We start from the raw sequence: 26,372 nt of genomic DNA on the forward strand, positions 1-26,372 counted from the left end.
GGTGGTAGATTAAGGGGGTGGGAGAAAGCAAAGTGGGGAAATCTCTGGGATTAGATAAAAAGTAACATGGAGAGACACACAATTCTTTTACATTCATGGGTACAGGATAGTTAATAGCATTTTACAGCACATAGAGACACTATTTGGGGAACAAGATAACAATAAGGGATTTTGTAGAGTCCTGCTCTGGTGTGGTGGGTTGTGCCCCTTGGGGGGTCTGGAAAAAGAGATGACTCTGATATTGCAAGGGTGTGTTATCTTAGATGCAAAAAGAGGACAGACAGGTTCACTTAAGGTAAAGATTGACCTTTGTTAAGGAAGCTACAGGCCAAGGATATGACTATCAGCCAGGACTTGCTTTTATTGGGTTGTCGGAAAAGTCATGATGTATTTTTTCTATGTTTTTCGTTGCAAAAATGCATCATGACTTTTCCAACAACCCAATAGTTAGGAATTTTTTATGTTCAGACCATCGTATCCTGTTATTTTTCAGTCTCCTGAGCTTGTCAGGTTTAATATGTGGCCACCTTTCCATCCACAGTATAAATACTTAAAAACTAAAAACGAGCCAACCCTCCTATGTACACTAGCAACCCCAGGGCTGCCAATTCAAGTCCTGTTCCATTCCTACCCTCTTTAACCTTTACTTGGCCAAAGCAATAAATCACACGTGTTAGGTAAAGCCCTGGTGACACATTCGAGGTTAGGTATGGTGTCAGGAGTTGAGATTTGGCAGCGGTCTCTGAGGTCCCAAATAAAGCATGAAGCACAATTTGGGACCTCATTAAAGCACAAAGGGCAACTGGTGCAATGGGAGAAGAAAGGAAATATTCTGAAATGATATGGGGCTTCATTTTTTCCCCCCACAAGAATATTATCTTAAATATTTTAAAGCAAAGACTAAGATAGTACTGCACATAAAAGCTAAACCCAGGTTTATATTTTGGAACAATTTTAATAATGAGCTCAGTCAAAGAATGCTCCAGAACATGGGAATTGCACTGAGAAAAGACAAAAAATATGAAGTTACTGCCTGTCCCCCACCCACAATAAGTCTCAGGGTGCCATTTTTACAAAATATTATGGGAAAAATAAAAGGAGAACCATTATTGTAATACCTCACTAAAAAAAAAAAAGAAAGAAAGAAAAAAGAAAAGGAAAGTTAATAGTCACTTTTTGATGCCCAGCTACCCTCATTTGTTTGGAGGCTAAGGCTCCACAGTGAAAGCAAAGTGGAGAGGAGTTCCCCTTAACTATCTAAGTAATTACCTGAGGCGTAGGCTTTGCTTTGGCTGTGGAGACATAGTAACAACCATGAAGACCCTACTGAAACAAGAAGATATGAAGTTCATAAAATGCTTTCCAACTCCATTGCAGAAAGGTACTCGAACGTTACCTGAAAATGCAAACTGTGATCTTTTGTGACAAGATTAAAGAAAACCTTTTTTTATTTTTTTTATTTTCAAGTTACAATGAAAATAACTATTCCTGTATTTTCTCATATCTTACAGTGAAGGACATTTTTACTCTCTAATAATCCACACTAAGTCATAACTGAACTATACATAGTCTGAGAAGTGTAGCCTGCACTGGCCATTGGCATTTTAAAACACAAATGTTAGAATTACTTATTTTCTGGGGTCCTTTGATTTCCTGTTCCTTGCTGAGTACTCTTACTATAGAAATAAGGGATACATGTAAGGAAATAATTTTACGCCAGGAAACAGACCTCAGGTCTGTGCCTTAATTCCACAAGAGAAACATGTTAGACGCTAGAGAATGTCTGATGAAGTCCTAGAGAAATTTGTTAAGTAAATGAAGCAATTATTTTCAGTGCGAAACTTTCTACTTTTGGGGGATATCCTGCCATCTTGTTCTGACTTCCCCAGGACCTGTTCAGCTCACAGATGTTTGCCCCTTGCTTGTATTCAAGGGGCCAACATCATCATATCATTATATTTACCCACAGAAAACTGTGACACATGAGGCACTCTATCACTTCCTTCTGTTGTAATTTAAAATGTATTTATTCAGCATTCTAATCTCACAATGGTCAAGCACTAACAACAAGACACCTACTTCATCTGAAAGGTGACTTGTTGAAAGGCATTCAGTCAGATTTGAAGGACATGTCTCAGATTCTCTGCCTAAGCATTAGGGTCCCAAAGTAAAGTCATCCTTGGGAAATACTTTTATTCTCCTTGCCATGATTAGATTCTATTATGGCTGTAATTTCTTTATCTATTAGTCAAAGCTATCTTCCATTTTATCCTTAGAATATTTCATCTTCACCTTTCCTCTAGTTCAGTGGGTCTCAACCTTCCTAATGCCGTGGCCCCTTAATACAGTTCCTCATGTTGTGGTGATCCCCAACCATAAAATTATTTTCGTTGCTACTCTATAACTGTAATTTTGCTACTGTTATGAATCGTAATGTAAATATCTGATATGCAGGATGTATTTTCATTGTTACAAACTGAACATAATTAAAGCATAGTGATTAATCACAAAAACAATATGTAATGATATATTGTGAAATATTTATAATTCATGAAGTGTCGTTTTACCTCCAATACTGCTCCTTTCAACACAGCAGCTGCTTTCTACACAGTAGCTGCTCTCTACACATGTGTGACTGGTCTGCATAAGTACATTATGGCGCCAACCCTGTCACATACACCTGTATTTGTACGGGGTGTATGTGATGGGGTTGGCACGATGATGCCATCATACCGGGTATTCGCATGTGGGCGTATCTGCATATGGGCGGACCCGCCTGGAGACGGATAGAGGAGCGGTGTCTCGGTTCATAAGGCCATGGAAAATATGTGTTTTCCGATGGTCTTAGGCAACCCCTGTGAAAGGGTCATTTGATCCCCAAAGGGGTCGTGACCCACTGGTCGTGAGAACCTCTGCTCTAGTTGATATATATATATATATATATATATATATATATATATATATATATATATATATATATATATATATATCAACCTATCAAATCTATGGGTACCATACATAACAGAAATTCCTATTCAATCCATAGTGCCAAAATGTCAATAAAATTCAGGTTTCTGTGGAGCTCTTTCAGTGCACATTGGAGGGCTTCTTTTTGTTATAAGAAGTTGAAAAAATACAGAAGAGAGATAAGCTCTCCAAGGTTGGATGTGAAAGATAATCCTCACTTTGCTTCTGAGAACACTTCTAGTTCATTGTCATGTTGACTGTAGGTTGTTAGGGAACTGGAAGGAGGTAGAGAGGTGTTTTGTAAACCATGGGAGAGGAATTTTGTGACATATACATTGTGGTCCCAAGTGCCTCTTTGTGCAAGGCTGAAGCCCACTTTAGCCTTAGGCCTATCAGGTGGGCAGGTAAAGAGACATTAATAAAACTCCTAAGGTTCAGTGAGTTTCCATAGTTTTTCTATTAACTCATGACTTGAAAAGACCAAAAACAGGGTCCTGCACTGGGTAAAATTATCATGGCTAACACACTGGTGGATGATGACAAGTTATCTGGCTATTACGGTTTTAAAATGGGATTCTCAGAAACCTTAGGCAAGATACCAAAGTTATAAGACCAATTTTAAATCAGGCCTGCTCTTTACCAGCCTTCAAATGAGGCCTCAGAGAAACAATCCAATGATCTCTGCCCCACATATCCTATGAGGCTGGATTTCAAGAAAAATATGACAAATGAATGTATTCAGAGTAAAAGTTAGAGACTATTAACCAAGGTGTCAGTTTCTGGGAAAATGAACTAATAAAAAACATTGCATGGGATGGTTTAAAAAAAAAAAAAAAGACCAAGCTCTTTATATGGTGCTATCTCAAATAATTATAAATTTTTCCATGAAGTTTATAGTCCCCTAAAATTTGTCTGTAACACAATCTAGATTATAAGAACTCTGGGCTAGAGAGAAGGCATTTCTCCATAATAGCCAAGAGTGTTAGAAGGACAGTGTTCTGTAGGAGGATTAGAAGTTGGTATGAGAAGCTAATGTGTAAAAGAAATGGCAATTTAAGAGAAAGCTGCAACTAAAAGAGTAATGCTGTAATGTAGTGATTTCTTGCTGGCATTCTTTTAGGGAAATGGCAAATATCTCTAAATAACTCACTGGGATTTTTTTTTTTTAAGTAACATCAGGATTGTCATCATAAAACAAATGGAGAATATATCCTAAGGCCAATATTACACCGAAATCTTTTTACCTTGTTCTTTCCAAAATCTACACAAAGATTCCCTCAAGGTCTTAGAATGCTTCAAACAAGATGGCAGGAAATGATAGAATATATACTAAAACAACACACTTGAAGCAAGCTTCAAATAAAAACATTAATACTTGTAAAATTGAAACACACCATTCCAGTGAACAAAATTTTGCTGTGACTCAGTAAGGCTCGTGCAATGAAAGGCTTGGCAGTTATGTAAAAGAGGCACCTACTGGGTCCAGGACCAAGATTCCATGTTTTTACTGAGAGACTGAAATTCAAAATGTCCAGTATTAGAGAAGAAATGCAATGCGAGGTTTAAAATGACCAAGTCATGTAGAAACTTAACCCATTGATTTTATGAAAAAAGATACTACTAAATAAATAGTCCTATTTTATTACAAACCCTGTTGTGATGACCAAATTTCCATCATGCTTGACTACATTCAATAAAAACTTGAGATGGCCACATTTGTAAAGTATGTTTCCTAATGAATCTGGCTGCATCCTGTTTATGCAACTTAAGCCCATGGGAGAATTATATATAATTTATGAAGAAAGCTATTTCACAGGTTTAGTCTTTGGCTGTTAGAAAACTCATCAATAATTCAAGACCACAGCACATTATGTATAATCATTTCGTTACTTTCCCTTTTGCAAAAAATCATTCATATTTTAATCATTAAAAACATTCACATTTATAACAGCATAGAACATATCAATCAAGAAATCTTCCTGTTGTGAAAAATACCAAAAGAAGAGAAAAATATTATAAACTTTGCAATTTCACATTAGTATGTAATGTCTACTTTGTAATGCAAGGCAAATGATTCTTAAATAAAAAACACAGTGAACAACTGTTTTCATCTTCATTAAGATAAAAATAAACTTCAAAGGGAAATTTTACTGTGTGAAATTTAAAACATGGAATTTAATATATAAAAATGTATCATATGATTTAACGCTGAATCAACCACTTACTGGCTGAATTACCTTGGGCAAGTTGTTAAATCTCTATTATCTGCAGTTTCTTCATCAATAAGATACGTAAATTGACAATCACACTGATTTTTCTCAAACAGTAGTAATGAAAATAAAATGAGATGATGTATAAGTGAATGCACTTTACAACCCATATAAAAGTAAGATATTCTCTACCACCATCAAGTAACAGGATAAAAATAGTTAGAAAAATGTTATTTAAAAATTATTTGACATCCATTTTTAGGGAACTTGCTTTCAAAAGTATTCGTTGCTATGTTAAGTTTTCAGGTTGCACATTGTCATAAGTCTAATTTAGACCCTTTCATAAAAGTACACAAGACAATTTCACCTCCTTACCCAACCACAGCATATTTGATTTATACATAATCAAATTAAAGGTTTTCATCTTAACTGCATCAAAGCAAACTGGAAATGAAAATACATAATTGTAGTAAATTGAGAGACTGCCATAGTTTTTTCATTCCCAGAATGCATTTTTTATTCAGGGAGACTTTTCAAGTCTGGTCAATATATTAAAACAAAGTCAATAAATATGTTGAACAATGTGAAAACCATTCTGGTTGGTTTTCTGATTTTTTGGGGGGTTGGGGGGTGGAGGGTGTTATTGTTTTGTAAGGCCCTGTTTCCAGGGCACTTTCTTCTGACTCTCCAATAGGGGCTGGCTATTAAATTTAATGTTTTGCCAAAGCATACCAGCAAAGGACTGAGCAGATTAGGAACAGGACATTAAGGACAGGTAAATTATTAATTGATGTAGAGAGGTTGAGGAGCAATACTCACATCATGACATGCCAAAGACTAGATAGTCTGAAGTGGAATGAAAAACATATAGTGTAGTTCAACCATGGGCTCTGCAATCACATATGCTGAATTCAAAAAAAGATTTTGACTCTTGTACAAGTAGCTGTGTGGCCTCTGGCAAGGAATTAATTCCCTAATGTTTGGTTTCCTTATTGTTAAAATGCAGGTAATAATAGCATCTATCTCAAAGAGTTGTGAGGGCTAAATAAAAGAATCCAAGGGAAGTACTTAGAAAAGCACCTGACATACAGAAAACACTCAGTGAGTGTTAAAATGTATATGTAATGAAATAATGAAATGTAGACAAAATAAAACATTTATTTTTCTCAAAATTCTTGACTAGGCTTTAGATTTCAGGAACAGAAAAATCAACTTGAGATCTCTTTTAAAATCAAAATGACAAATCATTAGATGAACTTTCTCATATTGTGACTTTGCACTACACATACATGTATGCACACACACCACACTACAATAAATATAACACTACACACACACACACACACACACACACACACACACACACACACACACGGGGCCAAAACATGTATACACATTTTAAGAAAGGAAAAAACTGTATTAAAATTGCAATACTCAATATATACCGATAACAAAAGATGAATACTAGTCATGTTTGACTTCTGCAATTACAAGAGGTGCTCAGAGTGGTTACTATCAGCATAATTTTAATACAGTTTTTTCCCCCTTTCTTAAAATGTGTATGCATTTTTTTGGCATCGTGTGTGTGTGTGTGTGTGTGTGTGTGTGTGTGTGTGTGTGTGTGTGTGTGCGTGCTTACTACAAATTTGCCTTAATGACAGGAAGGCTATAGCAATACAGGTCATAGGACCTGTGCACTTCTTCAATGAAGCCATGTAGTTTTCCAATGCTTCCGTAAATTTAAATAATTTTGATTTGTGGCTAGCAAAAAAAATATATTGCCCATTTAGTCTAGGTCCAAGATGAAAGAGAGTGGCAAATACATTGCACCACTTGAAGGCATGGAAAACCTTGCTAATCCAGTTGGAGATAAGTGAGCATGCTTATCAGCTCAGGTAAAAGGTAGACACAATTTTTAAAAATCTACTCATTAATAAGTGACCAAGAGTAACAACTTCTCAGGGAGAAAAGTATCTGGTTTTCAGCAGTCATTTCCTTATTGTTCTTCACACTTGATATACCTCTTAACAATTCAACGAAGAAGTGAATTCTCTAACTTAAATAAGAATATAGAGAACTGCCCACATATATTAGCTAGTCCTTTCATTCTTGTAAAAGATAGCAAATTGCATATTTTTCTTGTTTTTAAAAGTGGCGTCAAATGTAGAGCTGGGTGCAATCTTTGACAGTCTACCTTTAAAGGTTTTCAGACTCAAGATATAAATCTCAGAAAAACAACATCCTAACAGCTGACTTTTTTTACAGCAATGTTTCATCATTATTTGTTATATTTGTTTATTCTGCATTCATGCAAGTTATATGCCTTTCTCAGAAAGAAGAGGTTAAGAGAACTTGTTAACATTTGCAAAGTCCCTTGGGAGTTGTGTTACCAGAGTGTAAATTATATCCATGTTATTAGCACAACCTCATCAAACATGAATGAATTACAAATAAATGAGAGTATCTTTAATGGAGTAAAAACATTATTTAAAAAAGAATTTAAAATTTGAAATTAAAGTGCTGTGTTTGCTTTACCTGAATTAGTGTTCATGTAGGTAGTTGGGCAAGGAAAGGGATCCAACCCGGAAATACTCATGTGCTAACAGCCACGTTTTTCTCACCATGGATTAGAGTGCTGTAAATGTTGTCTGATATTTTACATACATCAGGAGCAAACATGGTCATATTTTTTCCTAGAAATGAATGTAAGCCATTAGATAGTTTTGAAATCATAATCACTGCTCCTATAAATTGCTCAAGTAGAGGAAAGGTTTATATTAATGTTTTTTAAAAAAATAAATTTTTGACATTCAACTGGTGAGTAATGGCTGTTTGTGTGCAATGTTTCCACTAAAATAAATGGAAATTTTACTCTTGTTTGCTACTTGTTTAAAACTTCTATGCATTTTTACACAACAGCCCATTTTTCATAACCGGGAAAGATATGCAATTTGAACCATGTTACGTTTTTACTCACAATAAATCAATATGTGTCATAAGAGCAGGAAAGAAAGTAATATCACTCGCTATCACTGGACCTTCCCTCAGAGTGAGTCCCAGAAGACACTGCCGGGTTGGGTTGCTATAGCAACAGAGCTCTGGTGCCTCTTTTGCTTGGTTTGCTACAGGGAGCTGATTTTTACAACACAGGTATAACCCTAAAGAATTTCTAGGGTAAAGAAAAAATTACAATGAATCAATAACAATGTGTATGACCTTTCTATCGATCTGAGATTATTTCATTCAAAAGTAGTATAAAGAAGATGACTACATAACATTCCAAATCCCTTTGCTGACTTTCAGTTAAATTATTCATTGTCTGTTCTTTAGGCTCTTTAAGTCATCACGTTTCTTAAAATGTGAGAATAAAAATACAACACTAATGGCAATATAGAAGATTTATCTTCAGACTTCTATTAAAAAGATATCAGGACAGATAACAATACATCTTATGATGTATAAAGGTTTGACTGGTTTTGCCTATTGAACAAGATAGGTCATATAAAGCATTGTGAACAGTGTCTGGCCTACAAGTAAACAAATAATAAATATTGCTATAATTTATCTTACTATCATACTATAGTTAGGTAAACACATTACATCCCCTTTTTACAGTAGGCACTATTGATGATCAATTGTAATGCCTTTTGCTTTCTGAATGGTTTTAAAGTAAAAATAGTATGCATAACAAATACACTACTATATAGTTGAGCCTTAAATGTATCATAAAAAGTGCAATTCCTTTTTAGAGGACTAACCTTGTGAATAAAATATTTGCACTTAATGGACATGCCACAGGGAGGCAGCTTGGAGTGAGGTGTGTTATGGGTTTGGAAGCCAAAACTTCCATTTGGTGTATCATACTACTTACTTTAGACCTAGCCTGTCTAAGACTTTGTCTTTTCACTTGCAGCAAAAGGTAAAAACAATTTCCCAGCTATGTGGGAGAGAGGATTCAGTGAGACAATGTATATAAAGCACTTGTTAAAATGTCTGGCCCTAATGATATGTTAAATTTTAGCTATCTTTCCTTAAAGGCTTCTGGTCATTTTTTTGAATCATAATTTCCAAATGAAACTTGAAGGTAAAAATGACTATAAATTTAATATTTCTCAGCAGTATTTTATAAATATATAATGGGTTTTAACTCTAGTAGATGTAGAAAACTTTCAATTCAATGTAATTTTATGTTATAAATTATTTTTTAAGTTGTGTCTATTGATAATGCCTTTTCCAAAGTATGTTTTTATGACCTCCTAGCCCAGGATGATGCTCTGGGGGGAAAAATAGTGGGAGAGGGACCATTTTTATGGTTAGATACATTCGGAAACTGCTACATAGTACTTCTGACTATGTACTATGGGATTAATAGATCACATTAGTAATATTCACCCCTTCAAGAAATCCCAGATAATCTCATATAGACAAGTCAGTACTGCTTAATGGTAGTGAATGTAAAGTCGGGAGTTAGGCCTCTGAACCCCATTTTCACCGCTCATTAGCTTATAACTTTGGGAAGTTACTCAATCTCCATGTTTCAGCTTCCTCATCTGTCAAATGAGAACAGTAACAGTATTTAACAGTATTTACCCTACCACAACGAGAGGATACAACGAGATATCACGTGCTCAGACAGAGGCTAATAGAGTCGATTATGATTAAAAAGATTAAAGAAGCCTGTTTAAACTCTTTACCATGATAACTCTTCTTTATAAATAATACCTTTGAACATTTTCTGGAACTATTATTATTCATTGGAACATACCTGGGACAATGCTAAAGTACAATGTTAGGATAATGATAAATTGTAATTAAGTAAAGAAAGTATCCATCATATTAGTGCCCAAAGCAGATAGCACAAAAAGTCAGCTACCTCACAACATATGATCCCACTGGCTTGCTATTGTGCCAGAAAGTCCACTACCAGAGCATTAGAGTAACAATGTTAGCTGGAAAGATCTTACCCTATGGATGTTCTGCTCACAGAGCCATTTACATCCATTTCATGCATTAATACAGATCAGTTTATCATATTAGGTTATTTGCATGTCACTAAAACTTGAACTTTAAATGAAAGAGATATTAGATGATTTAAAGCTTTAATGGCAGAGAGAAAACTGAGTATATGGCTCAGTGATGGGGTCTGTAAAGAGATGGGACATTATCCAGGTGTTTGCATGTTTCCTAATGCTAACCCAAAACAATGTGAGTGAATTTTCAAAATGGAGAGAGAAAATAGTAAAGGACGATAAGGAAAGTAAAAGCTTCAGCCAAGGAAAAATACGCTACAATTTCACAACAAAAACACAAGCCCTCTCCCCTGGTCTATAGTACTATGACTCTAGTAAACTTCCCTACCCTTTTCCAGAGGATGGAAAGCTTAGCCAAAGAATCAGAAAAATGAGCACTCTGCTAATTAATATGACATGTCTAGAAGTCCTTTTATTTATTCTCAAATGTGCAAATGTATCAAGTTGTTGACTTCTCTTCTTTTAAAGAGTTCATATATTTAATGTCATCATCAGAAGTAAATGTTACAAATTATTATTTTAACTCACTTCAATTGATAATGCCTTTCCCAAAGTATATTTTCCAAATTCAAAAGAAAAAAAAATGCTCACTCATAATTCTATGTCCACAACAATTAAAAACTATTTTCAATTATTCCTATTTCCTTTAAGTCTTAATCATACTTATATGTCATTCCTGCACAGAGCTATTTTTACATGTAAATATAATTTCAAAGTCTGTTTTTTCCCATATAGCATTATAGCCTCAGTATTTCCTCACAATGATACATAGAAGTTCAAAATGATCATTTCTAGTACCTGCATGGTTATAGTCTTCCATGATTAGACTTGCAAAGATTCCCAATTGTACTGTTGTAAAATGAATGTTTTCCTTCATGTAGTTCTTTCTTTCTTTTATAATAGATTAGTGGTTTCAAACTTGAGCACACTTCAGAATCACCCAGAGGATTTGTTAAAACACAGGTGGCTGGGCCCCACCCTCTGAGCTTCTGATTCAATAGGTCAGGATGAGGTCAAAAATCTGCAATTCTAACAAGATCCCAGGTCATGCTGATTCTGCTTATCTGAGGATTGCTTTTAAAAATCACTGTTAGATTATTTACATGAAATATTGTCATTGCTGAATTGGGGTTGACAAATCAAATAGTCTAGACCTTTTTATGGCATCTGAGAAAAGCTTTCTTACAAGCTTACACAGATTTATATTGTCAACTGACTTCTTGATACTTGAAGCATGGGTAGATACCAACTAGCTGAATGAACAAATGAACGAAGGAAAAATCCGACATCTCTCCTTTTCAAAATCATAACATTAAGCCTGAGATCAATATATTTACATTTCAAAGATATAAAGCACGGCTAAATGGTAATATTCAAATCTCTGTTATTGCACAAATCATCAAGGTGGTTTTATTCTAACTGTCCAAATTCAAAAGTATTGAAAAGTAACTGAAATATGTATATTTTGGAGGGAAGTAAATTTGTATCTGCACTACACAGATACAAACTAGTTTAGTTTGCTTGTCTACCAGGCAGTTCGAAAACAATGTTGCTCACTGGAAGGTATAGGGCAAAAATCTGGCTTTGAAAATTATTTTTGATAAACTAGAAACAAGAGAATTCCCACTTTGGCAGGGGATTATCAGCATGTTTGCCTAAAAGCCACACTCAAAAACCTCAGGGGTTTTCCCTTGTACTAGATTCTCTTTGTATTTTGGTAGAGATTAATTCCTCACCTTGAACTGGAGACATATGCATATGAACAAACATGCCTACATAAGCATGTAGTTACATCTACATAAGTACATGCTAGTTAGTCACGTACATGAAGTACCTATTCATACGCCGGTTTCTAAAAACCCACAGATAAGACATAGCAAAGATATCCTCTGCAGAAAACGTCTTCTGGGCTCTTTCTCAGTAATCTGCTCACATTCTTATATTTTGCATTCTTATTTGCTGTCACTATATCTGTTTGAATGTATAAAGAGAAGATGTGTTCATATACTTAATAATCATAAAACCATATACTCGTATAAGTAAAGTGATTGGGTGTTGTCAATAACCTTAGAATTCGGTTGGCAACGTAATTGTTAACTCTGGTTTATTTGAGAAGACTAAACCAAGAGTAAATGTGTTACACTCAGAGTTATAAAGAGAATGTTATATTTATGAATTTATAAGGGATAGTTTTTTTCTTAGTCAGTGTTTTGGTAATTGTGTTATCTTTAAATAAGAGCTAAGTCAATAGTCTTAAAAGACCCTAAAATGTTCTCTGCATAGACAGGTTCATTATGGCCACATGAAGACATTGCTGTTCTCAGATTGACAGAAAACTAAGGGATAAATGCTAAGACATCATGTACGTTTCATTGTATGTATCTTCTGTACAATAAAATGGATAAATGTGTCTACTTATTATGTATTATGTAATAAATTTTGTAGCCTCAAGAAAGATATGACAGTTTAAAATATGTCAATGTTAAAAATATAAACTTAAGAAACACAGAATTGCAATGCAGACACTGTGTGGTGATCATTCCAGTAGTGTGTTTGAGAATTTGACTAAAAGCCCTTACTCTTTATTCCCCATGTTCGGAGAACCTTAAATTAAGGTACTAGCACCAACAATAGGATCATTTGAAAACCAGTACCTCTGAACGTGGTTTTATTTTATTTTTTATTTATTTATTTTTTTTTATATAACTGCCAGTTCTTTACAATGAGTTAGTGCAGAATGACAATCAATTAAATATAGTCCCCTAACACAAATCAAAAATTACTTAGCCAAAGTGTGTGCACATCAGTCAGAGAGTTTTAATTTGTGCAATCAGTGAAGAGAAGGAAATGGGCAGAAAATGTGCAAAGAAGGGTACCTACGGTTTGCCTGAGAAATTTCCATTCCTAAATTCAAGGGCATAGGAGCTAAAAAGCCTCTAGGGATAACCAGAACCAACAGAGGAGCCTTTTTAGAATCATTTTACTTCATCAGGGTGGGAATGGATCCCTGGCAAGCCAAAAGACAAGGATTTCAAAAAAATATACATTCATGAATGTTTTCCTTTTTTGACAAATAGTGTTAGCTTCCAATTTAGGCAGTGATGGAACGCTTCCTTTTCTAAAAAACAAAGATTTGAAAAGATGGGTCAATTTAAAAGTGAAATCTGTGGTAAAAAATAGTTCAAATCGTGTGTGGACCATGCAAAATGAGAAAAAGTGAATGGCTAAATTGTGTTAAAACACCTGTCATAGCAGCATGATGCCATAACTTGCCGGGCCAGTCAGAGAATAACAATGTAACAGTCAACTCCCTTGTTGTTGGCTTACCTGGAACATTGGAAGCATGAAACTGAATGTGCAAAATATGCTCTGCTGTGACACACTGGTATTAAATTCAAATGCTATCACTAGGGAAGCTGATGCAGTTTTTTTCAGTAAAGCAAATCTCAATTCCTCTATAAATGCAGAGATTTTACCAAAAGGAAACCATTTTCTAAACAGAAAAAATGGAACACCAAAAAATATCTTAAATGTTTACATGATATAAATTTCTTATTCATAAATATAGATATCAAATTCTTTGGCAATTGACTAAATATGGACGACCAGATATACAAGTAAATAAACATACATAATATACAGGGGTGCCGAAAAAATGTATACACATTTTAAGCGATGTTAGCTTAAAATGCGTATACATTTTTTTGGCACCCTCTGTATATTTTTGCCTAAAGATATCAAGTTACATTAGAGAGAAAAGTATCTAATTTATTAATTATGAGTTTTGTCAACACTTGTATTATAAAAATGAATACTTGTTTAAAGAAATAAAACCCTATGTTTTGATTCTAGGCTCCAGGGCCTAATATTCTCAAGGAGCCTGAGTCTCAGCTGAGAAAGGTCAACCTAGTAACTTTGACATATCCATGAAAACACTAAAGCACTATTTTTTAATGTACTAAAAAGAAAGCAGGTAGATTGGATAAAATAAACCTGTATGTTATCCTTATAATAAGAACAAGAGAACAATAAGCATTGAGGCAACAGTTTATCCTAGTGAGGCCATTCTCCCAGATTTTTACTCAGACCCCTAATAACATATCATTATATCCTGTTGAATACCATTTGAAAGCAAAATAGCAATTATTACCTGAAAAATTTTTAAAAAAATCAATAAACACTGCCCTAACTTAAAATAGTTTAAAATACAAAATGATTGACATTATGCTTGAAGGCTAATTATGATCAAACTTTTCTTCAAATAACATGCTGTAGAACCTTAAAAAATTTGTCATACAAATAACTTTCAGCCAAAAGCTGAAATTAAGAAAATGTTACATAGACAAAATGTCTACTGGTCTATCACTGACTTGAATATTGTTAAGAATATTCATTGACTATACTAGATGTACACATTCAAATCATTTTGTTCTATAAAATAAAATAACAAGCAAGATATCTGTAACTTATTCAAATGAGGAAAGACTGAATCTCCTTTGAATCATAACCTCTGATATTTAGGAAACGACTACAAAACAAGGTAGAAAAATACTTATCAATCAATGGCAGATTTCTAAGAATATATCAGTGCTATATTTTTCATTGTCTTATTTCTGAGAATTTTTAGTCTTATGAAAAATCACAAACTTAATTTGAGAGATTAAGTTTTCTTGATTATTAACAAAACAGATCACAAGTTAAAGGCCTGAAATGTTACTTTATTGAGCCACTAATTACAATCTAAGACTGTTCATGATATCTGGTCAGATTTCTAATTAGGACAATTGTAAAATGAACAGAGACCACCAAATCATTGATTGGCACAGGTTCACATTTCTATTCAACCCCATTATACTAAGCAAGAAATGGCAGTCCCTAATTCACCACGCCAGTGTACTGAGCTTTCCTTCTCTTCACTCTGGTGCATAACCCAAGCTTCTTGAAAAATCATGTTCAAATAATTTGAAAGTTACCAGGACCAAAGGATGATCTTCCCAAAGTAGATATATGGAAGACTAGAAAAGAATACTGTTTCTGTTTCCCATTGGGGGGGGGGGGCGGGTTGTAGTTTCTTTTAAAACTAAATATATAAACAAAAACAGGAATTTTTTTTCTTTTCCTCATTCTATTTGACCTCCATGATCTGTTTGGTGCACATGTTTGTGTATATATAAAGAGAGAGAGAGAGAGAGTTCTATTTATTTAGCCCTCAGCAGTAATTATGCATCATACATTTAAAAATGTTCATACCTTGTGTCTTCAAATCCAACTGTAACCATCACAGGGGAAGTTCCTGCTTAGTTATTGGTCATATTTCCCAGTAACTCCCCAACTCAAGCCCTGAATAATCTCATAAAGGACAAGATATCATGTGAAAAGTAAAACTTTACCCTAATGAAGAGGATCTTTTCTCCCACTCGGTATCTTCCTTGCGAGAGCCTCTCCACACAGAATTTGTTTGGGCATTTGCAAGGAGGGTCTTCAGAAATTCTTTTCACCTGAAATAGAAGAACAGGCAAGTTCATTCTCCACAATCAAGTCCCATTTAGATTAATTTGTCCATGGGTTCTAAGGTCCCTGGGTCGTTAATGCTTTTAAATGTGTTCTATATCAGACTATGGATATGATGTGTGCACAGAGTGTCACATTAAATCCTAAGTAGGTAAAGGTCGAGCCCTGAAGGCCAATAACTGCACTAAGGCATAAGCTGGATGATGACAATGATAACGACACTGGAATGACGAGCATATCAATTAGCAGCATGGAAATGGAGAGCCGGGTTCTCATTTTTGGAGGATTACAAAGAAAATGTACATTGGGTCGCCAAGGTAAATATTGAAAACTACAATAGACTATACCAGTATGTGTATGTTTCCTCATTATATTGGGTTGTCGGAAAAGTCGTGACGCATTTTTGCAACGAAACACAGAAAAAAATACGTTATGACTTTTCCAACAGACCAATAATTTTAATGATATTAATTTTATCCATTTTCAAAATAAATGAGAATGAAACAAATTGTTTTTTTAAATGAGACTATTATTTCATCTTACTTTGAACTCAAAGATTTTCTTAAAGAAGTCATCTCTAATTCGCCCAGACTCACCCAGCAACTCACTCCATCTCAGTAAATCTCACCTACCAAAACCCACTTCTGTGGCAGTATCTTACAATTTATATGCATTTTATAGAATCCATGTTTGAATATCAGATTTTATCTCTATTTTATCTACCTCCTTACTCTTTAAAAAATACATAAGCTAAATGATATGCTCAGAATGCTTATAAATAGTCATGACTATTAGAAGACATTGTGTAGTCCACAATTTTAGAAATAAGGTTTATATTTATGTTTCATATTTATGTTTTTGATTGGGAACTTACCATGCTGTGTCTCATAACTGTCCTCTCTTGAACTAACCAGCCAACGAAACCCAAAACAATAATTCCCCATGTTTTAAGTCAAAGTTTCCATGGATGAAAAGATTTAAAGGCTGTGAAGCCTCAATTTGAGAAGCTACATGGAACCAATTTAGTTTCTGAAGGAACTGGCTTAGTTGGACTCTCCTCACCCAAATTCTGTTTTCCGCAAAGACACGGTGCCTAGAGTTTTGTCATCAAAGACATTGCCTGACTTCATTCGGCCTTCTACAAAAACTGTGGGAAGAGTAACACAAGAACTCACTTGCATGTTGGTGTAAAGGACTTAAATAGCTTGCTTTCCCTAGAATAAGACAGATTCCAAAAGTATGCAAAACACTAGAGGGAAATCTAGAAAGGGTGGAGGAATACCAAAGCAAAATTTATCTTAAGGCGTATACTATTATGCCTCTGTGAGGACCTATAAAGAAAAACCAACGCTATTGCTGGGGAAAGAGAACCAACTTCAGATATATATTTTTTATTCGTCCCTTCCAGGATCCCTAATTCTGTCAACATATAAACCTATAATTCCTAACACCTATTCTTATAGCAAATTATATCTCAGTTATTGGTTAACATTAATTTCTCTTTGCTAGATTGTGAGTTACAGAAGGATTAAGATAGTATTTCATTACAGTTTTAAATCCTTAAGTAAAACACAATGCCTTAATGGCATACTCGTATACTACGTGTTCAATAAATGCACACTGAATAAATAAATGAATGGATAAATAAGAACATGGACCTATACAAGACACAGGGAAATTAGTGCAACAGATTAAGATTGGATTTAAAGAATCTTTTTTTTTTTTAAAGATTTTTATTGGGGAATTGGGGGTTGGGAACAGCACTGGGGAATTGGGGGGAGGGGAACAGAAAAGTTGCTGTCGTTTTGTTCTTCAGTCTAGTTGTGGAGGATGTTGCTTCACTGGCCCAAATTGGCACCACCACTGCGCTCTTCTCAGGCGAGACAGATCAGTTGCCAGCTTCTGGACGGCCGCTCACTGCAGCTGCTGGCCGCTCACGCTGGCTGCTGGCTACACATGGTAGCCCGTGGCAACCTGCTGCAGCATACACCGTCACCAGTGACTAAGGGCAGCCCAGCTCCAGGTTGAGCTGTTGTTCAGCATCTTAGCTGTAGAGGGCAGTGTCACTGGCCCTCATATGTGGGATCTGAACCGGGGCCCTCTGGCATCCCAAGCCAACTCTTAACCAATGCGCCACTCGGCCAGCCCGGATTTAAAGAATCTTACAGATGATTTCATTGAAAAATGAGAAAACTGCCTAACGTCATCTTAAATTAGTGATTAGGTCTATGTATTTGAGTTCTGAATTTTTCCTACCGTATGATATTTGGCCCAGAGATACATCAACCCACTCCCTTAGTATTAACAGAATTCTGTCCCTAGGGGTGTTTTGAAGGGATATTCTTGAACAATATAGTGATAATAGAACAATAAATACAAGAGTTGGGTCATAGTGGGTCATTCCTTTCCAAAATGCAGAGCCACATTCTGAGGTGGGGGTGGGGTGACAGGACCAATGAATATGTGCTGTTTTCAGTGTTCCTCTATGTGTATCTCTTTGTATATGTATGTATAAAAATTATATATATGTATAAATACATAGGTATTTATAGAAATTATATATGTATATACATACATACTAGGGGTGCCAAAAATGTATACAAGTGGACACTTTGGTCAACGTTGCTCAAGCAGTAGTTCGTTGTAATCAGAAGTGTCTGGACGCTGATGGTAACCACTTTGAGCACCTCTTGTAAATGCAGAAGTCAAACGTGACTTGTTTTCATCTTTTGTTATTGGTATATGTTGAGTATTACAATTTCAATAGTTCTTTTCCTTTCTTAAAATGTATATACATTTTTTTGGCACCATGTGTGTGTGTGTGTGTGTGTGTGTGTGTGTGTGTGTGTGTGTGCATGTGTGTATACATATATATAATGTTTAATTTATATCAAGGGTTTCCATGAGAAAAGAAGGAATGAGGAAAAGTAGGCAAGTAGGGAGGGAGAAAAGGAAGGAGGGAGAAGGACTTTGGCTATCCAGAAGAACATCAGACGGTTGCTCCACAAAAGAACATGGTCCAAACTTTAGGCGTGCCATGCTTGGCACAGCCTTACTGCCACATAGTAATTGAGCAAACAGTAAATTGGTGTTCAAGTGGTTCCTCTGCTAAGAAATGACAATCACAAGTATGTATGGAAAGTATTTCTATCTTGAAGTGTTCTTAGACAAAACACAGAAACGTATCCCATGAAGTGAAATACAAAACAAAAAACAAAAAAAACCCCAACAATTTTTCAAGTGACCTGCCCTTCTCTAATGCCTTCCTAGCTTTGAAAATGAACTTGTCTTTTTTTTTTTTTTAAATCAAGGGCTTTTTTGTAGTTGTATGAGATGGAGGCAGAACTGGAAGAGACAAAGCCAGACTGTGGGTAGTGGAAATATATTGTTAAGTAAATAGTGACTGATGACACCTGTGCTTCTTACATTACCTTGGGATAAGTCAGGCTGGCTGGTGTTCCGTTTTTGGCCAGGAACCCAGCCAGCTTTCTGCTGAAATGGGATTTCAAGAGGAGCCTGATTACTCAGAATTACACTATCTCTCATCCCCAGACTGAGGAAGTTGATGGAGAAGAGGAAGAAAGTTAAGAATGGTTTCTTAGAACTGTATTCAACTCATTGTGTGGGAACTAGCTCAACACCAGGGAATGCAGAGACAGCTAAACCTGACCCTGCCATTTTATCACAGCTAAATCACTCTATCAGGACATCTGGAGAATAAATTAATCGGAAGAAACTCCACTGTTTCTTTTATGATATCTTGATTAAAGAAGTTGGGATGAATTATCCACATAAGGGGTCACCTATTTTTTCCCCTCCAATTTTCCACAACTCCCCTAAGTAGCAAACAAGGAAATGTGAGGAAACACTGACCGTTTCAACTCTGGCAGTTATTGTTGAAACTGTTCACAGGAATATGATATCTTAACACTGGTCTGCTTCTCTTACTTTTTTTTCTTTTTTCTGTTGTCTTCATTCTTTTCTCTTTTTCTGCCTTTTTCTTCTTTTACTCCCCCTCTTTATCATCCTTCTTCATTTCTTTTCTTTCTTTCTTTTTGATGCAAATAACAAATTTGGCAGAGTAAAAGTAACCAATATTACTAACTAAACACAGGAACTTTGCAAGCAATCTCTTATATCCCTATTCTAATGCACAATTTGGGGTACATGAAGTTTAACTCCCCAACAGCTATATATATACAGTGAAGCAGTTGCCATAGGAACTATTTACTTTTTATATTTGACACACGAAGCTCTGATTTAAACCATCAGTGAGGCTCAAATTATTTTTCCCTCTTTTCTACTGTCCCTGAAATAAAACACTGCAGTAAAAAACTATCACTTAACAGAATGCAAGTATTTCAATACATTCTCCAACACAGTATGAAGGAGGCTGTAAGAGACTTCTGTGGCCAACTTGGAAATTTGGGAAATTCCAGGTTAAACGAGGTTTTATTATGGAACTCACTAGTGTCTTTGCTATACCAAAATGCTTTGCCACACTCAAGGTAGGGCCTATAGTAAGCTGTATTTCTCAAACTAACCTACCGTATTTGCCGGCGTATAAAACGATTTTTTGGCCCTGAAAAATATGCCTCCAAGTGGGGGGTCGTCTTATACGCCAGGTACACTTCAGATAGACTGCCCATAGTGCTTGCTCCGTGCCATAGTGGCCTCCCGATGCCCGCCCACTTCATTCCACATACCGTTCCAGCATCAACAGCGCTGCTGGGTGTATGCTCGGCTGTTATGCGATTTTGCTGTTATGCGATTTTACCACACTCGCAATATTGCACACAGCCGACCATACACCCAGTATGATAGTGCAAAATCGCGAATCGCAATACCATACTGGGTGTATGGTCGGCTGTGTGCGATTTTGCGAGTGTGGTAAATTCGGGTTACCGTATATTTCTTTACATATGCATTGAAGATTCGCGATTTTGCGCTATCATGGTGCCTGTTAGAATGTTGAAGAGCTCGCACTTGCGCACTAGTGAGGTCCCAGGGAGATGCTGATGCAAGGGTGGACCAGACTGCTATAGTGACAGGGCGGGCAAACAGGGAGCAGGGACCAATCAAATCAGGCTTTGTATACAGCCAACAGCCAACCACAATACTGCACCATTGTACAGTACAGCATAGAAAATGTCGACCAGTCAAACCCCTATCATCCCTATCATGGCACCAGCCAAAAGAAAGAAGTATGATGCAAATTTTAAACTGAAAGTTATAAACTTTGCTAAGGAAAATAATAATTGTGCTGCTGCAAGACAATATGGAGTAACAGAAAAGATGGTTCGGGACTGGAAATCAAATGAGAAAGCATTAAAGAGTATGCCAAGGGGTAAGTGTGCATTAAGAAGAGGCCCCCACACTGGCCAGAACTCGAAAAACATGTAGCAGACATGGTGGCTCAACATCGCCAAAACGGTTATGTGGTGACACGAAATACAATACGCTTGTTTGCACTTCAGTGGGCCAAATCAAATCTGATATTGTTTTACCTTTTATTTGGTGTGTGGAAGGTGTGCGGAAGAGGGGGTAGTCTTATACGGCGAGTATATAACAAACTGTATTTTGAGTGGAAATGTTAGGGGGTCGTCTTATACGCCCAGTCGTCTTATACGCCAGCAAATACGGTAACCATGGAATTCCTTTCCCCATGGGCATCTATCTGGTGGTGGTAGTGTTGGATTAAACACTCTTTGAGAAATGCTGGTTTAAAGACTTTCAGGACATAGTTTTCTAGCTGGCAATGGTACAGAAATATCTACTTTGCACGTTTCCTACATTCAATTAAAACCCTTTTACTAAACAAATTGTTATGTTTCCAAACTCTGGTAAACTTTAAAGGCTGTTTAAAGCTCTTGTGAGATCCTTTTCATTATTCACAGTTGAGAGAATAGAATTTTGAGTAGGGGAAAACAGCCACGGAGCCATTGTCTTGCCATTTTAAAGAGAGAATCTATCTCATTCTACCTCTTCTGAATTGGCATATTGGTAACACTTTTCCAAAATCCCTTTCATAGTGGTTTCACCACGTTCTTTCTCCTGTCTTTTTTTCCCCTTCTCAGGGAAGAGGGACCACCATATATGAGACATGCCAGTGAAGAAAGGCAACAGTTCTAGCTACTTCTCCCAGGTTCATGTAAATGGCTTCAAGTGGCAACCCCTCTGCAAAGCCATAGCAGAGTTGAGAAGTGCATGCATTTTAAGAGCACATGGCCATTCCAGATAAATGAATGGAACAAGGAAGAAGCTTTTTTAGCCTTTATTACCCATATGGATCATTTATTCAACAATCATGACACTAAAAGGCACAGATTAATAAAACATGATACTTTTTTTATTGAGAACAAGGACTGCATCTAGAGAATAATGGGTGTTTATGCCCAAAAAGGTAAACACCCCATGAAATATATAAAAATATTTGGGCACTAAGGACTAATTTGTCAATTTTACCTTGGGTGGGAGATACCAGGAAATCTTAATAGCAGAGACCACACAACCTGAATTTCAAAAGAGGAAAAGTTGTTTAAAAGTATATTTAAAAGATGAGTAGGCAGAAGTATGGTGAAGAAAGCAAGTGAAGAAAAACACAGGGTATGTGTCCTTAGGAATTTGGGATTAGCAGGCATGTTTAAAATGCGAGGATGAGTCTAGAGGAAAATAAAGCTGGAAACAGCAAAATGGGTCAGCACGTTTATGTGACATATAAATGAATTTGGGCTTTGCCTTGGATGTTATAGGGAACCCTTATATAATTTTCATTAAATCTGAGTTGCATGTAGGTTTATTGTTCTGGTAAGAATAATGTTTGTGGAGAAGAATTTCAAGAACGCATTGGTCAACGGTGTCAAACACCAGGAAGTGGCCTCATTAATTTGAGGACTAAAAAAAAAATTGTGTTTGACTCAGTAATTCACTCATGAGGAGGTTAAGGATGACACTTGCCTGAACTCTGACTATAACACATTACAGAAAGTGAGTGGAGGTGATGGCTGAGAGGAGAAGGACTAAAATCAATGGAGTTGCCTGGGAGAAACACATTTATGAAAGAAAGCTTAAAGGAACGCCTTGCTCTAAAGTAAGTCTAAACAAAAAAGTATAATTGAGGGAGAAGAAAAATTGTTATCAATATATAAATAATGCATGATTGTCTACTATCAATACAATGCATTAGTCAATTTCCTTATAAAATAAAAATGAAATACTATGACCAGCAAGGCATGTGACTAATCCTTAAAACAGGCCTGTGATTTAAAAATCATCTTAGGTAGTGTTAAAATGCCCTTGCCTATCTTTTAATTTCCTGAGTGGATCGAATAAAAGAAAACAAAATTAACATTCACTGTATTAATTGATTTCAACTTTTTTGTCCCAAATGTGTCAAAAATCCACAAAAAATAATTACAACATTTATATTTTTAAGTAAATACAGTTAAGGTGCTACATTTGATTAAAACAAATGATTACCTTAAAGTATAAATATTTCCTATTGTTATTCATTCTTGAAAAACACAAAAATATATAAAACTGTACATCTGCTTTCCTAAACTTTCTTTCTGGAACACTGAGCTCATGGGGTAAAGTCGAACGCCACAGTCAACTGCATGGAAATATCATTCGACTATAGTCCAATGTCACAGTGAAAGTGTTAAACTGGCTAAGATACCATGTTGGACTAAGTTTGCTGCCCTTAGCAGAAATGGGAATTCTCAATCTGCTATATTTCTGCTCATCAAAATCTGCAGTATAAGTTAGTGTCTGTCACATGGAGGAAAGCAAAGATGGAGGAACCTCTCTTTCTGCATCATATAGTGTCAATCAGCCACTGTCCCAGCTTTTTCTGCTTAGACCCTGGCAAAGGAAACGCCCAGCTATGGGCCTGCAGTCCTTAGTCCCGTCTATTCCATATAATGGACATTATGGTTGGTGCTGGTTTTTAAGGATGCTCCACATGTATGTGAGGCATACTTCACTCTAACATCTCTGATGTTAGACTGAATGATGTTCCTATTTCCTATAAAATGAATAAGCATTGTTTACATTCTCGTTCAAAATATATGTGCTGGGCGGTAAATGCATATACATCCTCAAACACACTACTTATAACCAAGAACTACTTAACAGACTGCGGAGGTAGTCAGAGAGTTTTATTTCATCCTGTTTGCTGTTACACCCAGAATGTGTTTTCTGCGATAATGATGGCATAATGAAAATATTCCCTAATCTGCCAAAGACTGTGACTCAAGGACTCTGCTAAGAGGAAAGATAGGGAACTCAGAGTTGGACAAAATTGGGTTGGAATCAAAGCTCCTCTACTTAGCAAGTGATTCAAGTTCTAAGTTTCAATTTCCTCTGTAAGAAACCTGCCTTACAGATACCAGGAGCACTTGAAAAACAAAGTGAAATGAGTCAGACAAAAGAAGTTGAGAACCATATGATTTCACTGATATGTGGGCTATAAACCTGAAAGCAACAAAGGAACAAGACAAACAAATGAAGAAACAAAACTCATAGACACAGACAATAGTTTAGTGGTTACCAGAGGAAAAGGGGGGAGGGGGTGGTAGATGAGAGTAAAGGGGGTCAAATATATGGTGATGGAAGGAGAACTGACTCTGGGTGATGAACACAATGTGACATATAGATGATGTATTACAGAATTATACACCTGAAACCTATGTAACTTTACTAACCATTGTCACCCCAATAAAGTTTAATTAAAAAAGGAAAGAAAGACAATGTTAGATTGGGGCCCTCAGCAGGCAGTCAGTAAAGGGCAGCTATCTTCTCTGTGGTATACTTGCTTATGTCTCTCTAACAATCTTTAAGATCTTACACCTCAGGCTTCTTATCTATGAAATGAGGAACCATAAACCAATGACAACAAGGTGTAAGGGTTTTCAAAGTTTTCAGGAAGTTGATTTATTATCCTAAACTTTTAAATGCCACTCAGCAGAATTAAGTGACACTTAATTTTAAATGACTGGTTCAGTTTTGAATCTCAAAATGAATTGTAGGACTACAAATTTTTTCATAGGATTTTAAAATCAATTTCAATGAAATTGAAATAGGTAAAGGTTAGATTGATAGGAGATTGTACAGGACGAGTTTTGGAATTCAAAAAAGACTACGTGCTGGTAGGAAGTCTGCATTTTACTTACTGCATCATCCAGTAAGTTTCCTGTACTCTTTTTTCCAGAAGACTTTGATGAAGACGGTGAAGGAGAAGGGGCAGAAAGTGTTTCTTCTTGTTCAATCTCTTTTTCCAATTTTATCAAAGCAGGAGGCTCCACACCATACCTTTTGAAAGACATCTGATCAATATAGATGCATAACTTACAATGATACACTTACCATATGTAACATTTGATTTGAACACTACAAGAGCAAACTGATGACTTTTTAAAACAACATTAACTTTTCTTGGCATGAAATGAAAAGTCCTTAAATGGCATTCTTTTAAGCAGGGGTAAAGCATATCTGCTGTGTGTGTGTGTGTGTGTGTACATATTTGTACAGACACATAACACATAACATACTTAGATTAAATGAAAATACTACATGTAATATATTAATGAATAAATAACATGAATAACCATATAAAATTTACTCTTCAGCTTTTATATTTACTAGCTAATGATATCAGTGTTGTAACTGAGGTCCTATTTTGAACACACGTTTGTTAAAGATGGAAATAAACTCATCCAGAGTCAAGTTTGAAAAGAAACCCCCAACATAAACATTCTTAAATGACTTAACAGAGGAGAAATTCGCTGTTAATTGTATACTTCCTATGGGCCCAGGAACAATGGACTATGGGTTACACAGGTTACTTACTCTCTTAAGAAAAATATAATGAAAGCATGTATAGTGTTACTGGGGAAAAAATGAACAGAAAATAAAGAGAAACAATTTAAAATAACAACATGTTAAAAACTGCATGTTATAAATTATAAATACCATAAAAGTTCAAAGAGAGAGAGAGTTGTTACCAGCATTCTTATCTCCCATAATCATATTTTTGTTAGGCTAACCTTAAAATTGGATTGATTTCTTAGACGCACTTCAATTGTACCCATGTGGAGGAGGCCAAAGATAATTGCAGGATTTAAGAGCTGACAGGACCTTTGGAATCATGTAGTTATACACTTTCATTTGTACAGATAAGAATACAGATTCAGAGAAGATACAGAACTAGCAAGGAGCTAGGCAAAGATGCAAATCTAGGTTTTCTGACTTCAGGGCTGAGGCCATTTTTCTCTGACATTTTAATCAGGTGATCACATGTTAGGAGAGGGAAAAAGTCACTTGGAGATTAAAAAAACATGTGGATAATCTACAAAGTAAATCATCTATAGATTGTGTAACATACATGTTGACAGTCTGTCTAGTATCTTGGAGTGAATAGTACATTAAAACCGTATTAAATGTAAAAACTTTGATTACTGTCCTGTTCTAATGGCTTGTTATCTTAACTGACATCATCACACATGTTCAGTAACTTCTGGGGGAAGCAATTTCCCCAATCTTGATGTTTTTTTTTTTTTTTAAGATTATTTTATTTATTTTTTTTTATTGGGGAACTGGGGGGATGGGAACAGTGCTGGGGAATCGGGGAAAGGGGAACAGACAAGTTGCTGTC

The 26,372-nt window shown here is 35.8% G+C and overlaps 1 protein-coding gene across 1 annotated transcript in view; it reads right to left on the reverse strand.

Moving 5' to 3' along the window:
• The window catches only part of GAS2 (growth arrest specific 2), a gene marked incomplete at its 5' end in the record, with an annotated part of 78,580 nt that overhangs the window by 40,013 nt on the left and 12,195 nt on the right, over positions 1-26,372 (reverse strand). Inside the window, 3 exons of the mRNA XM_019627122.1 lie at positions 1,270-1,323; positions 15,598-15,705; positions 24,892-25,030. Of these exons, the coding sequence (XP_019482667.1) occupies positions 1,270-1,323; positions 15,598-15,705; positions 24,892-25,030 (301 nt within the window). The remainder of the gene's footprint in view (positions 1-1,269; positions 1,324-15,597; positions 15,706-24,891; positions 25,031-26,372) is intronic.

Source organism: Hipposideros armiger, unplaced genomic scaffold (assembly GCF_001890085.2).
Source record: "Hipposideros armiger isolate ML-2016 unplaced genomic scaffold, ASM189008v1 scaffold_711, whole genome shotgun sequence".
NCBI classification, from domain to species: domain Eukaryota; kingdom Metazoa; phylum Chordata; class Mammalia; order Chiroptera; family Hipposideridae; genus Hipposideros; species Hipposideros armiger.